This window comes from Onychostruthus taczanowskii, unplaced genomic scaffold (genome assembly GCF_017590055.1).
Source record: "Onychostruthus taczanowskii isolate IOZ18803 unplaced genomic scaffold, ASM1759005v1 scaffold278, whole genome shotgun sequence".
NCBI classification, from domain to species: Eukaryota; Metazoa; Chordata; class Aves; order Passeriformes; family Passeridae; genus Onychostruthus; species Onychostruthus taczanowskii.
Window position 1 is genome coordinate 27,028 of NW_024500106.1, and position 14,946 is coordinate 41,973.

Genomic DNA, 14,946 nt, shown 5'->3' on the forward strand with positions numbered 1-14,946 from the left:
TGTCAGGGTTGTCTCACCCCCAGCATCCTGAGCTGAGCCAGTGCTAGGGGTGTGTCAAAAAAAGAAGTATCAAACTAATAAAATAGTTCTTTCTTTGGTTGATTGAATAGATGAAAGTGGTGAGTCTGTTCTGATTTTGATGTCACCTCTGTGGTAATATTCGGGTGTTAGCTTTAATTTAAATACCAAAAATCTAACAGTCCTAATTTGGCAAAACCCTTGAAAACCTTAGTCTTAAAAGACCAAAACCAAATTGTGTTCCTAAATTTTTCACATTTTTTTCCCAAATTTTTCAGATTCTAAACCTTTTAAAATGACAGTTGTATGGACTGCTCATCTAATGTAAGTTAAAGTCTTTGGTCTGAAGGAAATGCACATAATTTCAGGATTGTGGTCTTGTTCCCAGCTCAGAATCCCATATCCTACCTGGGAACTGTAGCCACTAACTAGACATGTGCTGTCTCATGGCCCCCTGTGAGCACACCAGGAAGAGAACCCAGCCAGAGAGGGTGACTTTCAATGTGAACAGAGCCTTTCAGTTGTTAAAACTGGGAAACTGGTTTCTGGATCTGGAATGAAGCAGAATACGTGTTGAATCAGATTATCACGAAAACAGGATTGTTGATGGGGCTTAATTTCTGTAACACTGGTAGGGCTGACACATTCCCTTCAAAATAATGGAATTGCTCACCTTTCTTGTGAGAGTCCATGAGTGAGAAGCCTTTTTACAGATGGCATTTTAAAATGCTGTTGGCTGTTAATCCTTAATAAAGAGTGACTTGCAATTTTGTTGTTTTTCTCTTGGCACTGCAAATGGGGCTTTCTGGCTTTCTCCAGAGGTACATGGCAAATTGATTTGAAAATCACTTTCTAAGTGTTGTGATTTTTGTGGCGTTGTTGTGTTAGTTTGGTTTGGGTTTCTTGATATTGCTTAATAGTGATCATGAAATGATAAAATCTTCCCATTTTTGGAGGGCTGAAGATAGGGGTAAGTAGGACTGGTGCCTTGGGCTTCCAGAGGGCAGACTTTGGCCTGCTCAGGAGACTGGGTAAGAGTCCCTTGGGAAGAGAATGGAAAGGAGTGTGGTGAAGCTGTGTCTTCCTGATTTCATCTTGGTTTTCAGAAGCTTCAGTGCTTTTCCTTGATGTTGTAACACTCCTGACCACAGGAAGTTCCTTACTGGGCACTGCCTCAAAAGCAGAAGCCTGGGGTTGGTGGGCATGGACCAGGGCAGGATGGAGGAAATGATGCCATATTGGACATTCTCCCATCTGCCTTAAAAAGCAAATGAAGGTGGGAAAAGCATGGGCAGTGTGAAAGAAACACTTAGATGGTCATTGTGGAAAGGCTTTGAGTTCACACTGAACTAGGTCCAATGTAAATGAAAAACATGGCATGAAATACTTGTGATTGGTTCTTGGGCACTTTAAGAAAATAGTAATTGACTACCCACAGTAAGTTGCTCTATTTTTATTTGGTTAGTTGGTTGGTTTTTGCAACTCTTTGCTGCTCTATTAGCCTTTGCTGGTCTTTTTTGTTGGTCTGAATTTGCAAAGCCCATGTTACTTAATTTACTTTGGGCATTTACTTATTAAGGCTTGACAAGGATATCCAGCATTCTCTGCAATGGAAAAAGAGAATAAATCCATCTAAGACAGAAAAGGCATTGTTCTGACATGTCACTAAATCCCAGCAGGCACCTGTGAGAAAAATCCTGCAGAAGTTTGAAAAGAAACCTGATCTTTCCATAATAATTTCAAATGTGGAGGAAGAACACAGCAATTTTCTGGTTAGGGAAAACTGAGTTTAGAAGAGTACATTAGTACCATTAAAGCATTTCTCAAAAACAGTTTGAAGGAACCAGGGTCTGAAGTTTAGAAGTTCTTTCCAGCCCAGTGGTTTTCTGGTTAAGAAAAACACAGTTTGGTGATGCTGACAAAATGTTTTTAGATTAGCTGCAGGTTCTTAAAACTCACCCTGGGTGAGGACATTAGAAATACATCCTCATACTGCTATAAACCTATTTTTATTATATCTATATTACAGGAATATTAGTGCAATAAGGTAAAGAAACTTTTAAAAATCCACTGAATAAAACATTGAATGGGGTTGGATTTTAAGCTGTGGTTAAATAATAATTTGATCTATTTTAAATTGTCTGATCCACTTTAATAAAAGAGCTGGTGGATATTTGAACAGAAGTGGTCGGCTTGTGCACAGGCAGGGCTATACTACTCTTAGGGGATGCTTGTTAGGAAAAGCAATTCTAAGTAAAATAGAGGGTTTTTCTATTCTAATAAAATAGAGATTTTATTCTAAATGACATGGCTAATGTGAGAGAGCGCACAACAGAGTGCCAGGGCAGATAGGCATTTTGATTTACTCTTCATGTCATGTCCAGAGGTTTTTGGTGTAAAAGCAAAATGGTGCTGATTGTTGGTAACCATGGAATCTTGATCCCTGTAGATCCAGTGGCAAAGCTGGTATTGTTGATGTTACCCTTCTGGTGCAGTCTTGGTCATGAGGAAAAGCTCAGGACGGGGGGATGCTGCTGCTCTGCAGCCAGGCTTCTGGGCCTGGCTGTTCTAGTGCTGGTGAGAGGGCTGAAATAATTGTTGATGTTGCCCTTCTGGTGCAGTCTTGGTCACGAGGAAAAGCTCAGGACGGGTGGGATGCTGCTGCTCTGCAGCCAGGCTTCTGGGCCTGGCTGTTTAGTGCTGATGAGAGGGCTGAAATAGACACTTAATTCCCAGGAGAGCAATGGCAGACATACTTTGATTTCTCCTAAAATATGACAGGGTTGTTTTGTGGTTTTCTTTTCCTAGTGCTGGTGAGAGGGCTGAAATAGACAATTCCCAGGAGAGCAATGGCAGACATACTTTGATTTCTCCTAAAATATGACAGGGTTGTTTTGTGGTTTTCTTTTCAAAACTGTCTGCGAAAATTGTGTCTTCCTAATTCATCGAAGACCTGGGTTTTAAATACCAGTTTTTGTGGACCTGCAAGACTTTTGATCTGCTTGGAATATATCTAAGATAGTGAAAATGGACTTGTGATAATCTTGTTCAGAGATAATACTGCCACATGATGGTTTTATTCTTGGAGAAAAGAATATTGGGTATTTTTTTTTCCAGGAAAAAAGCAACATTAGGCACTAATTTTAGGTACAGGAGAACATTCTCAGATGTGTTGTTTGTCTGTACTCTACATGCTTTTTATAAGAGATGACGTTAAAAATGCCAGTGCTCTCCTTTAATATCACTTGGAGTTTTGCTTTTTTTATTGCTTAAAAGCATAGCACAATCATACTTTGTCACAGAATCAAACCCTCCTTTTTCATTATGAAGTGCCATATGCTCATACATTTTGATTTCTTTCCAGAAGCATCACGTAAGCAGCTGCTTTTGTAATCCCTCAGGTTCTCAGTTTGGAGTGGCTCGTTCTTGCTGCCATAGTACTGGGGCATTTACATCAGCAAATCTTTCATTTTCTCTCCACAGCTTCTGCAGAAAAAGACACAATCAAGAACACGTACTCCAAAGTCATGGATGCATATGGGCTCTTGGGCGTGTTAAGATTAAACCTTGGTGAGTCAAATATGTAAAACATGAATTTTTCATTTGGGACAGAATGCTGTGCCGCTCCTGTGAGAGCGGATCTTTGCAAAGAGGAACAGGGCTTATTTTTTTCTATTTGTTTGGTTTGATTTTTTTTTTCTTTGCAGTGCAACTTACAAATTTGGAGTGCTCCCAGAAATGAGGGAGTGGACAAAAATAACTTCTGTTTTTGCAATCCCTGCTCTTTGCAGCGTAGTTTCTCCTTTTCTTCTGTAGAGCTTGGGAATGTGTTCTTGGCCTTGGCTCTCTGTATGTTTTTCAGGCAGATGGGGGTGGGTTTGTGTGCCTTTGGCACGTGAATGAACCAACATCTCCTCTGCCGAGGTCCACTCTTTCCTGTGCCCTTTCTTGTTTTGCAGGAGACACGCTGTTGCATTATCTGGTTCTAGTAACAGGGTGCATGTCTGTGGGGAAGATTCAGGACTCTGAAGTTTTCCGGGTTACTTCCACCGAGTTTGTGTCCCTGCGAGTTGACCCCTCGGACGAGGATCGTATTTCAGAAGTGCGCAAAGTGTTGAACTCCGGAAACTTTTACTTTGCGTGGTCTGCGACGGGTGTGTCATGGATGCATATGGGCTCTTGGGCGTGTTAAGATTAAACCTCGGTGAGTCAAATATGTAAAACATGAATTTTTCATTTGGGACAGAATGCTGTGCCGCTCCTGTGAGAGCGGATCTTTGCAAAGAGGAACAGGGCTTATTTTTTTTATTTGTTTGGTTTGATTTTTTTTCTTTGCAGAGCAACTTACAAATTTGGAGTGCTCCCAGAAATGAGGGAGTGGACAAAAATAACTTCTGTTTTTGCAATCCCTGCTCTTTGCAGCGTAGTTTCTCCTTTTCTTCTGTAGAGCTTGGGAATGTGTTCTTGGCCTTGGCTCTCTGTATGTTTTTCAGGCAGATGGGGGTGGGTTTGTGTGCCTTTGGCACGCGAATGAACCAACATCTCCTCTGCCGAGGTCCACTCTTTCCTGTGCCCTTTCTTGTTTTGCAGGAGACACGCTGTTGCATTATCTGGTTCTAGTAACAGGGTGCATGTCTGTGGGGAAGATTCAGGACTCTGAAGTTTTCCGGGTTACTTCCACCGAGTTTGTGTCCCTGCGAGTTGACCCCTCGGACGAGGATCGTATTTCAGAAGTGCGCAAAGTGTTGAACTCCGGAAACTTTTACTTTGCGTGGTCTGCGACGGGTGTCAGCTTGGACCTGAGCCTCAGCGCTCACCGCAGCATGCAGGAGCACACCACTGACAACAGGTTCTTCTGGTGAGTTCGCAATTGGTTCTGCAGGCGTTACTGAATGAATTCTGCTAAAAACTAATGCCTGGCAGGTTTTTATCCTTGTCTTTCCCAGCGCTTACATGTACACCTTTCTCCCACAAATCTTGAGATGGAATAGCATTACTTGAGCTCTAAGGGTGGAAGTATATTACTAATGACTGGATGGTTTTGTGGCCACTTGGAAGTTTCTTAATTGGAAGACACAGATTTTTCACTGCTTTTATTGTGTTTTCATCTGAACATCTCCTGTGATGTTGTGTTTCAGCTTTCAGTTTTGGTGCCTCTTCATCAATTGTGTCATTTTTTAAATGGGTGTGGTTATGAAACTTCAAAGAAACAAAGTTACTGTTTTTTAGAATTTTCTGGATTCTAAAATGGTGCGGTGTTTACAGATAGATTCCAAGGCAGTTTCCAACATAGGAAAGCACTTCAAAAGTTTTGTTACTCAAAAAATTGTGATGTTGCACCTTTTGTTGAGACAGCAGGTAGGCTCTGCTACAAAGTACACTTTGCTTGGCTGCTGCACTCACTATCCTTTTAGGGGATATTTTTGAATAAAGTATTGTTTTCACACAAGTAATTTTTGGTGAAAGGAATACTGCTCTTTCTGTTGATCAGCAGCTTAAATAATGCCAGTAATGGACACTGACAGGTCAGAAATTCTGTTCCCTTCAGCCTTCGTTAAAAATGCTCTGGGTGTCCAGGAGTCTTGGAAAGGTGCTGAAGCCTTGGCTTTACACTGTTAGAACAGGTGAAAAGCTACATCCGTTCCCCCCTTCTGGCCAAAATACACCAAACCAGCTCCAGCATATGAGCCAATGCTTCTCCAGTCTTAGCTGCTGTTTTGATCAGCTAGAGGAATCTGATCAGAGTGAAATATAAGAAAATTATTAAGGTAGGAAATAAGCTCAGGTCTGCAGAAACTTTATTTCCTTGATGTAGGTTTAGAAGGGTTGTAGAAACCTTGCTGTTGGTGTATGCATCTGGAAAAAGATGCATAGACTGATCCATTCATCAAGGCTTGAGAAGTGATGCCTCTTGACCCTGTCCAAATAAGCTGGGCTGATTCTGACCCCTGTTGTAAAACTTGGGCAGTTACCTGGTTCTGTGTTTTTTTTTAGCAAGGACCAATCCTCCCACGAGGTAGGTGGAATGTCCAGGTTCCAAAATCTAGAAATGTAACCACTGAAAGTCAAGAACAGGAAGTATTCTGCATATGCACTTCAGTGAGCTTCCTGTGGATTTTTCTGTGCCAAACATCTAGGCTTAGAGTGCCCAGGGCAAGAATATTGTTTGCTTTCAGTGTCCTATTATAATGCACCTGTGTACTTAGGTTTAGGATGAAAAGGCTAAAATAAGAGCTTCCACTGTTATAATGAACATGCTGTTTGCAATTCCAGTAGAGTTTTCTGAGTAGAGACACAACCAGGCATCTTCCTGGAGTTAGCTTTTCTTTGCTTTGCAGAAAACTTTGCTCCGTTTTTATACAAGTGAATGTTTCCACAGAAGATCAAAAGCCAAGCTCCACTAGAGTGAGGCAAACAAAATATTTCACAAAACCTGAACTTTAGTCTTACTTAATACAGCATTGATTAGTGCTGGTGAATGCACAGGTACATTCAAACTGTGGATCTTCCTTTCACGTGAGCAGTAACTGCTATTAGAGAATTGTATATGCAGTATATAAAGTACCAGCACTCAGCCCTGAAATGGGTGTTTAAAGACATTTGAGAACCAGCTGGCTGGCAATGTATTCCTGGAAGCCTGTCTGGTGACTGGCTTAGGGTTAGGTGGCATATAATGAGAGTATTTAATGTATATTGATAAGAATTTCTGTTCTAGCTTTATGTTGTGGTGGTGTGAGATCAAACGGGACTTTACACAATACAAAAAAAAGTAACCATGTCATTGGAATCCTGCCATGCTTTCCTAGAGTCTGTAATCTCTGGCTTCTCAAAACAAGGCTGAGCAGAGAAGTACAAACAACTTGGGAGTGTTGTTTTTTTTTGGTGGGAGACAAGCAAGGGCTACAAGGGTTATTATTTTAAGGTCATGGAAATTCATAGCTTCACCCCATCTTCTTATTGTGCTATTTGCAATTTCGTGAGAAGATATTTAAGAGTTCCACTACAGAACTATAGCATGCCTATTTTCCTGGTGTTATTTGTGTTAGTAGGTGTGAAATGTAAGGGCTTAGTTTGCTTCAGAGTTGGAGCTGAGTTGTAATTCCTTCTGTTTGTTTGGTGGCTGTTTTCTCCCTGACAGGAACCAGTCACTGCATTTGCATCTGAAGCACTATGGAGTGAACTGTGACGACTGGCTGCTGCGCCTCATGTGTGGAGGAGTGGAGATCAGGACCATTTATGCAGCTCACAAGCAGGCGAAGGCTTGTCTCATTTCCCGGCTAAGCTGCGAACGGGCTGGCACCCGATTTAACGTCCGCGGGACAAACGACGATGGTCACGTTGCCAATTTTGTTGAAACAGAGCAGGTACCTTACGCCCCAGAGCCCACAGCTTGGCTGACAAGCCAGTGTAAGCCCCCAGTCACCTCAATGATGAGATTTTTGCTCTAAATCAACGATCACAAGTCAAGTCTGCCACCAGCAGATATTGGAATAGTTTCTTTGATGCTATATTAGGAAGCTAAGTAGGTTATGCAATTTGATGATCTTGGTTTTTAGTGTGGCTTATGGTCAGGGCATGCCTGGGTCTGAGTTGCAGTAGCTTAAGAAGGTGCTGAACTCCTGTGGGTGGCTGTGCTTCCCCTGAGCCCCTTGAGCTGCATGGCAGCATGTGCCACTTCTGGCCTGAGCTAATCTAAAGTTAAGAGAAAGAGGCAGAAGGGATTGTTGGCAAATACCAAAACACCGGTGCCTTGTGGCTCAGCGTTCCACTTAGCACAGCTCCTCTGAAAGGCAGCTTGTAGAGCCAATGTCATTCTGCTGCCTTGGCTTTTCATGGCTCTGCCCTCATTACACAGAAATGTGAGAACCTGCTAAATCCTTCTTTGCTGGCTTTCCTTGGCTCACTTTGTGGTAGCCTATTCCCAAGGGGTTGTTCCTGCAGCTGTGTTTGTGCTCCTGGGTTTCTTTGGCTGACTCACTGACTCCCTCCAGAACCCAGGTGTCTGAAGGAGATCTTCACCCACAAAGGGCTCTGCTTGTGCACTCCAGTTTCAGGAGTTTAGTCAGAACGCTCTTGTTACGCTTTCTCTGCCCAAGTTTGCTTGTGTGCCAACGTTGCTGAATGGCTGTGGTGTGTTATTCCACTTTAGTTTTCCTTTCCTGGGTACTTCATGGACCATGATGTGTTGGTTTCTGATGCAGAAAATCTGTGCAAGTGTTCTGAGTAGGCTGCATGGTGATTTTCTGTGCATTGGTGTTCATTTTAACTGTTCCTGCAGGGGAGTCTCACCAAGTTGTTTAAGACATATTACTCCTAGTGCAGAAGTTACTCAAGCCCAGATAATAAAAGCTGTATTTCCTTAGATGTTGTGAATTCTGCAAGGACAATGAGCGTGATGGAACTCTTTGTAGGAATTGTTCGCAGTCTCAGAAACAATATTTTAGCTTGCAGTGTGCAATATATAATACATAAATATATTTCATTTGCTCCATGTTTAGTTAAAGCTAAGAATTCTAAAACCTTACACTGTGATAATTATTACTATGCTTTACTTTCCTTAACAGGTTATATATTTGGATGACTCTGTGTCATCTTTCATACAGATTCGAGGATCTGTTCCCTTATTTTGGGAACAGCCAGGCCTGCAGGTAAGCAGGAGATAAATAAGAATTTTCTGTGTAATTAAATCTGTGTCTTTTTAAACATAATCTAGTAGCCTTTGGGCTCTTCTTCTCAGTTGGCTGTGGGGATGAGGTGATCCTCTGGGAGTTTGTTGGTGCTATTGTGTCTCACCAAGCCTGCTTCTCTCAAGTCTAAAAGTTGCTTTGCGCATGACTTGAATGTCCATTCCTTTTTCTGTGTCTCCTCTTTGAAGTTCTTTTTCCTCTTTTAAATGGGTTATCTAAGGGTATCCAAAGAGCAATATTCTGAATTGCTCTTGCGAAGTCTTCTCAAGAAGTCAATAAGGATCAAGAGTTTCTGTGATAGGATTTCATCACAATTTTCTTGAAAGAGGGACTGATTCAGCTCCTACTCCTGCGACAGTTTTTGCAGGAAAGGCTAGAAGAAGTTTGTGCCTTACAGGGACTCTAGGTTCTTTAGACATAGCAGCATTTTACTCAAAACAAGACAACTTAATGTACTCTTGGTATTGTAGGTGGGATCCCATCGTGTCAGGATGTCAAGGGGTTTTGAGGCAAATGCACCAGCTTTTGACAGGTAAAAGACATCTAAAGTTTTTGCTAATGCACTGAAAACCTCTGATAAGTTCTGCTGCATCACAGAGATGGGATATGTTATTCCAAGTGGAGACTTTGTCTGTACAAATGTGGAATTCAGCAAAGGTGGGAGCTTCCTGGGGATTACTTATGCCTTTCAATGCTTTGTTGGAAAGTGTGAATAAAATGTATTTTGGATACTTTGCAACTTCTCAGTGTTGCAGTTAATTTTTTGTGTGCCAGAAAATGACTGAATTTTTTTCTTCTGTTAACAGGCATTTCCAAACTCTTAAAAATTTATATGGCAAGCAAATTATTGTAAATTTACTTGGGGCAAAAGAAGGGGAGCACATGCTCAGCAAAGCCTTCCAGGTGCGTATGACAGTTCTTTCACTGTGCATATCCTTGGAATTTGCTTGTTTGCAATGAAGCTTTTATAGAGCCTTTGGAAACCAAACCCCCAGGTATGCTGTGCTCTGGGAGCTAAATTTGCATTTGTCATAACACTTAAGCACTGCTTAAGATGCTTGATGTGAAATTAATTGTTAAAAGCTCTCTACATAATTCCTGTTGGAGTCTGTTCAGATTGGTTCCTATACTGGAAAATTATAACAGCAATGTCGACAATGTTGAGGGATTTTAATTTTTAATTTTTATTTTTGTGTTTCTTGCTAACTAGGGCCTTATTGAAAACAGAAGTCTTTTTTACACTATAAAATTGATGAATAAATACATTATACTTTATGATATTTAATGCTGTGATGTTTCTCTTAAAGATATTTATTTTGAAATTAATGGATATATCCCTTATTTTTTTTTAAATACAATTTATCAATTTAAATATGGAGCTGCTTTGTGATTAGCAGGAAATGTTTGTTCAGAAGATGGTAACTATAAGTGGCTGCTCTCATTAATTCCCACTGACTAGTTTAAAAGAAAACCTCATGCTGCAGTTCATAAACACCGACTGTTTGAGGAGTTCTGTCTGAAGCCAGAGACGATGTCAGCAGCCATCTGTTACTTCCCTCTCCCTTTTCCCTCTGCATTGTGGTGATTGAGTGGCTGGGGCATTCACTGGGATATTTGCTGTACCGGCTCTCGTGGTGGGAGATGGAACATTCCCAGATGTGCATCCATACCCAGGGCTTTTCCAACAAACATTGTGTGGGCACTTAAGGATTTTTCAGGGGCTATTAGGCCAAGTTTTGCTTGAGCCACTCTGCACAGCAACCTAAATAATTTGGGTGGGATTTTTGCTGGTAGTAGTTGAAGTGTTCACGTGATCCCCATTGCTGACCAGCGTGTCAGTGACTGTTGGTGAAAAGGGATTTCACTGAAACAACCTTTTCCAAGTGAAAACATCTGAACAGCAGAATAGGCCATGGGTTGCCTTGGTGACCCCTGGGGTAGTAAGGGAAAAACGCCTGAATTTGTGACAAGGAATACAAAAATACACGTGATATATTAATCAGTTCTGAGTGATTTGTTTCAATGGTGATAAAAGCTGTTTAATTTTACCTAAAAGAAAGCTAATAAAACAACTTGGAAAATATTGTAATCTCTTGTTTAGCTCCTACTTCTGTATGCTCAGGTACTGGTATATTTATACTTTTTTTTTTTTCCTGTTTACAATGCCAGAGCCATTTGAAAGCATCTGAACATTCAGCTGATATCAAAATGGTGAACTTCGACTATCATCAGATGGTTAAAGGTGGAAAGGCAGAAAAACTACACAGTGTGCTTAAACCTCAAGTCCAGAAATTCTTAGAGTGTGGATTTTTTTATTTTGATGGAAAGGAAGTGAAAAGGTTTGTGTGTATAACTTTCGTCAGATTAAATTGTGGTGCTGGGATGTGTTTCACCCCTCAGTAAGAAGATAAGAGAAAGGATGTTGCTTCTGTTACTGTAGTTTTAGTGTATCCTGGGTGATCCTTAACAGCTGAAATATGAGTCACCTATTTTACTCTGATAAATCTTGTCTCATCCTGTGTGTGCTCTAAGAATCTCTAAAGAAGATCTCTGTGAGACATTCAAGGGGCAAGAATTAATTTCAGGCCTTTCACCTCAGGATTTTGTGAAAATGGTCGCTAGTCCTTTTTCTAGCAGGCAGCCACACGGAATTAATGTCTGTTTTTCCATCTTCCTGTATAACAGGCTGAGTATTTCCCTCATGATGGAACGTGCCATTTTCTGTGTGTTGTAAGTGTGTTCAGGACAGTTTTTGGCTGTGCCTGATTCCATTCTCTCAAAGCGGGATTGAGATGCATGTTTCCTGCTCTGCTTGGTACTTATTCCTGATTCCTGGAGCAAAGGCTGTGCTTATCTCAGCAGGAAAAGGGAAGCAGAGATAGAAGTAGGCAGCATTCCTTCTCTTCTCCCTTCCACACCCTTAGTCCTTTTAACTAATGCAGAGCAAGGTGCTGAGTGAGGTTCTCCCTGAGAAAGAGTTGCTGAATGATGAGGGGATGAGCTCCAAAAGGCTTCAAAAGTGGTATATGTTTGGTTTTTTTAAGTGGGGGATTCATATAATGCCACAAATCAAAATTCAGCAGACTGAAAGCGAAAAGAAGTTGTGGCTTATGACAGCTCAAAGACTGGTGTTAATAAAACTTGGTCGTAATGCTTTTGAGTTCATGGACTGTCTCCTTTGGGAAATGTCAGGCTTTTTGCTTTGTATTTCAAATCAAATGCAGAGATAGTAATGAAAACAAAAAATCTTGAAGAAAGTTCTTGAGAACTTGCTGCAGTTTGTGGTTAGGTCTCTAAGTAAAGGTGCTGAAACCATACTGGCTTTGGTGGGCAAAGTGTGTAGTGAGAACGACAAAAGTAAGGGATGAGTGTGTGTCCTTGGGAGAGCCATTAGAATTTTCTACTCCTAACTGAGCAAGCAGCATATGGATGCTGCTTAACAAGATCCTTTTGAGAGCTTTCTAGCAGGAATTACTGGGCTTTTCCCAAAGGAAGTGGAGCAGTTCTGAGTGCTTGTGGGCCTCAAACATGCCTTGAGCTAAAGGGGAGAGGCTTGTTTTTCATTTTTATGAGCAAGTAGTGAGGCATTGGAGTTGGCTTTACTTATATCATAAATTCTTGTTACTTTTAGTTAAATAAAATTAAAGAACTGACTCAGGTTTTTTTTATTATTATTTTTGTTGTAATTATGACTTATTTCTCTCTGAGGTTTTTTGGACATATGTTAGTTTAATTGCTTGAAAAGAAACCTTAATCTTGCTTGACACTTAACCAAGCAAGCAAGGAGGACTGGGAGAAACCGAAGCAGAAGGACTCGTGTTACTTGCAGAAAATGCCTGTACTGTGCTCAGTGAGCACTTGAAGCTCACCCTCTGCTGCTGACACGTTTATAAATGTCCTTGTGGGGCAGGAATGTCACACTGACAATGCCCTGATTTGCTGCTCTGGTCCAGATCTCCCTGCCCTGCCTCTGTTGAGGAGATGCGTGTTAAATGAGTTATTTCAGTTGTTTTCCCTCTCCTGTTGTCCTTGGCACAGATCCCAGAGTGGCACTGTCAGGACCAACTGCCTGGACTGTCTGGACAGAACAAACAGTGTGCAGGCCTTCTTTGGCTTGGAGGTAGGAAACCCACATCCAGCTGCTCCTCTGGGCCACCTGGGCTGGAAAAGTAGAGTCCCTTCCCTGGGAAGGGTGACTGAACTGTTCACAGGTGTATTTCTAGTGTGAGCTGTTTCTTGGTCTGACTTCCAGAGAGGAGACCTCCAGCATGTTTGAACATGAGAAAATAGGGATGCTGCAAGGTCAAACCTAGGAAAATCATTATCCTTCTGCTTTCTGCATTTTATTGAGTTCAAATTGTCCTCTTAAGAGGAATTTATGTGACAGCTTACAAGGCATCAGACCTATTTGATTCTGGAATCTGTAGTGCTTGGCTGCTGCATTTACACAAGTTTTCTGTGGTATAAGACTCTCTTTATGTTCTTGATGTGTAGAGTACTTACATGTCAAGTGTAGCTATCTAGCTTTGTTTTTTCCCTTCATATCCTTTTAAGAACTGCATAAATACAACTTTTGTTTTCTTTTGTTTTTTTTTAAACCAGATGTGCCAGGTTTTTCAGCAATGAGAATTAAATTATGATTTCAGCTGAAGTCTGAGAGCTAAAAATATACAACTAATTAATAAGAAGGGAAATGGTTAATCCTGAAGAACTGCTTACTTAAATTTAAAATTCTATTAAATGAGATATATGAATTCTTACTTCATTTAACACAGTAGGTACTTAGAATAACAGGTACTGAACTCTAGATGACCCCCTAAAATTGTAAGAGCAAGCAACCAATTTCTAAAACTTCTTGTATATTTCTTCCTAATTTTGTTTTGCAAGTTTGCTTTTGTCTTTTGTTGTTTCCTGCCCAACCTTTAGAATTTTGCCTTTGCCATTCTGTGTCTTATCTGAGGCTCCTTCTTGCTGTCAGACACCCTAAGGTTTTAAAGATTTTTTTAAGAGCTCTTGAAAATAGCTTTTGTGTTTAGTTTGGTGAACTTCAAGATGAAAACATTTACAACTCAGCTACATAATTTTTTCCTGTACTACTACCTATCTTCAAAGGAAAGTGCCGTGTTGGTGCTAAATTACATGTATGATGCAGCCTTTCAAGCATGTTCTGCTGATAGTTTGCTCAGCATTTTACCTATAAACCCAGGGTTTGTGGGGTTTTATGCATGTATGCTGAAAAGTATGATGGGCTTTTTAAGAAATATATTTGAAGTGGGGGGGTTTTTTGTTTGTGTTTGGTTTGTTGGGGTTTTTTTGCTAATGCTGTCTTCACCTGTTACAGATGCTAACAAAACAGCTGGAGGTATTGGGACTAGCTGAGAAGCCTCAGTTAGTTACTCGCTTTCAGGAAGTTTTCCGATCCATGTGGTCTGTGAATGGTGATTCTGTCAGTAAAATTTATGCTGGGACTGGAGCCCTTGAAGGAAAAGCAAAGGTAAAGTACATCTTCTCAAATGCTTTAGCAGTGTTCAGTATGGTTTTTAATAAATTCTGCCATTAATTTAGCAGTGATGAGATTTTCTTTAAAAAACACGCTCTTTATAATCCTAAAACAATCCCAGACAAAACTCAACGAACCAAAAAAGTTAACTTGAAATGGTTGGTTCTGTTGATAACCAGGTCATGTTCCTCTACATCCCTTCCTAGCCATGCTTATGCCTCCCACGTAACACTATTGTGTATGAACGGATAAGTCTGAAATCTTTGATTGCTTTAGAACACAGTTCAGAAAAATGTATATTCAAATCAGCTGTAGTTTCTTGGAATATTTTTACTTTTCTCTCAGTACCTCTCCTGCTATTATTTCAGTTCCATTCACAATATTTCCTTTTCAAGTGTGTTTGATGGGAGGTTGTTCATGTTTTTAATGTTTAATAGTGTTAATACTAATCAAGTTGTAGCCTGGTGGGTTTTTGTTTGCATGTTTGTCCAACTTTTTCTTCTTAGCTTTGCAGTCACTGAAAAAACCCCAGTTTTTGTTTCTACCCTGCTTTTTAATGCTGTAAGAACAGTTCCATGCTCCATGACAGTGTAATGCTTCCCTTCAACTTGCCTGGGTTGATGCCTGAGTTGTTCCCATTTTCTACTGCTGCCTTTTGTTTTTTTTCTCACGATGTTGCTTTTTTGTTTCCCTAATCCTGTCCCTTGCCAGGTGATACCTGTCAAGGCAAATGTTGACCCA

At 40.7% G+C, this 14,946-nt stretch overlaps 1 protein-coding gene across 1 annotated transcript in view; it reads left to right on the top strand.

Moving 5' to 3' along the window:
* The window catches only part of SYNJ1 (synaptojanin 1), a 53,186-nt gene that overhangs the window by 4,950 nt on the left and 33,290 nt on the right, over positions 1–14,946 (top strand). The window contains exons 3-11 of the mRNA XM_041407692.1: positions 3,502–3,588; positions 4,609–4,876; positions 7,157–7,382; positions 8,583–8,666; positions 9,176–9,237; positions 9,512–9,608; positions 10,875–11,044; positions 12,744–12,825; positions 14,047–14,199. Of these exons, the coding sequence (XP_041263626.1) occupies positions 3,502–3,588; positions 4,609–4,876; positions 7,157–7,382; positions 8,583–8,666; positions 9,176–9,237; positions 9,512–9,608; positions 10,875–11,044; positions 12,744–12,825; positions 14,047–14,199 (1,229 nt within the window). The remainder of the gene's footprint in view (positions 1–3,501; positions 3,589–4,608; positions 4,877–7,156; positions 7,383–8,582; positions 8,667–9,175; positions 9,238–9,511; positions 9,609–10,874; positions 11,045–12,743; positions 12,826–14,046; positions 14,200–14,946) is intronic.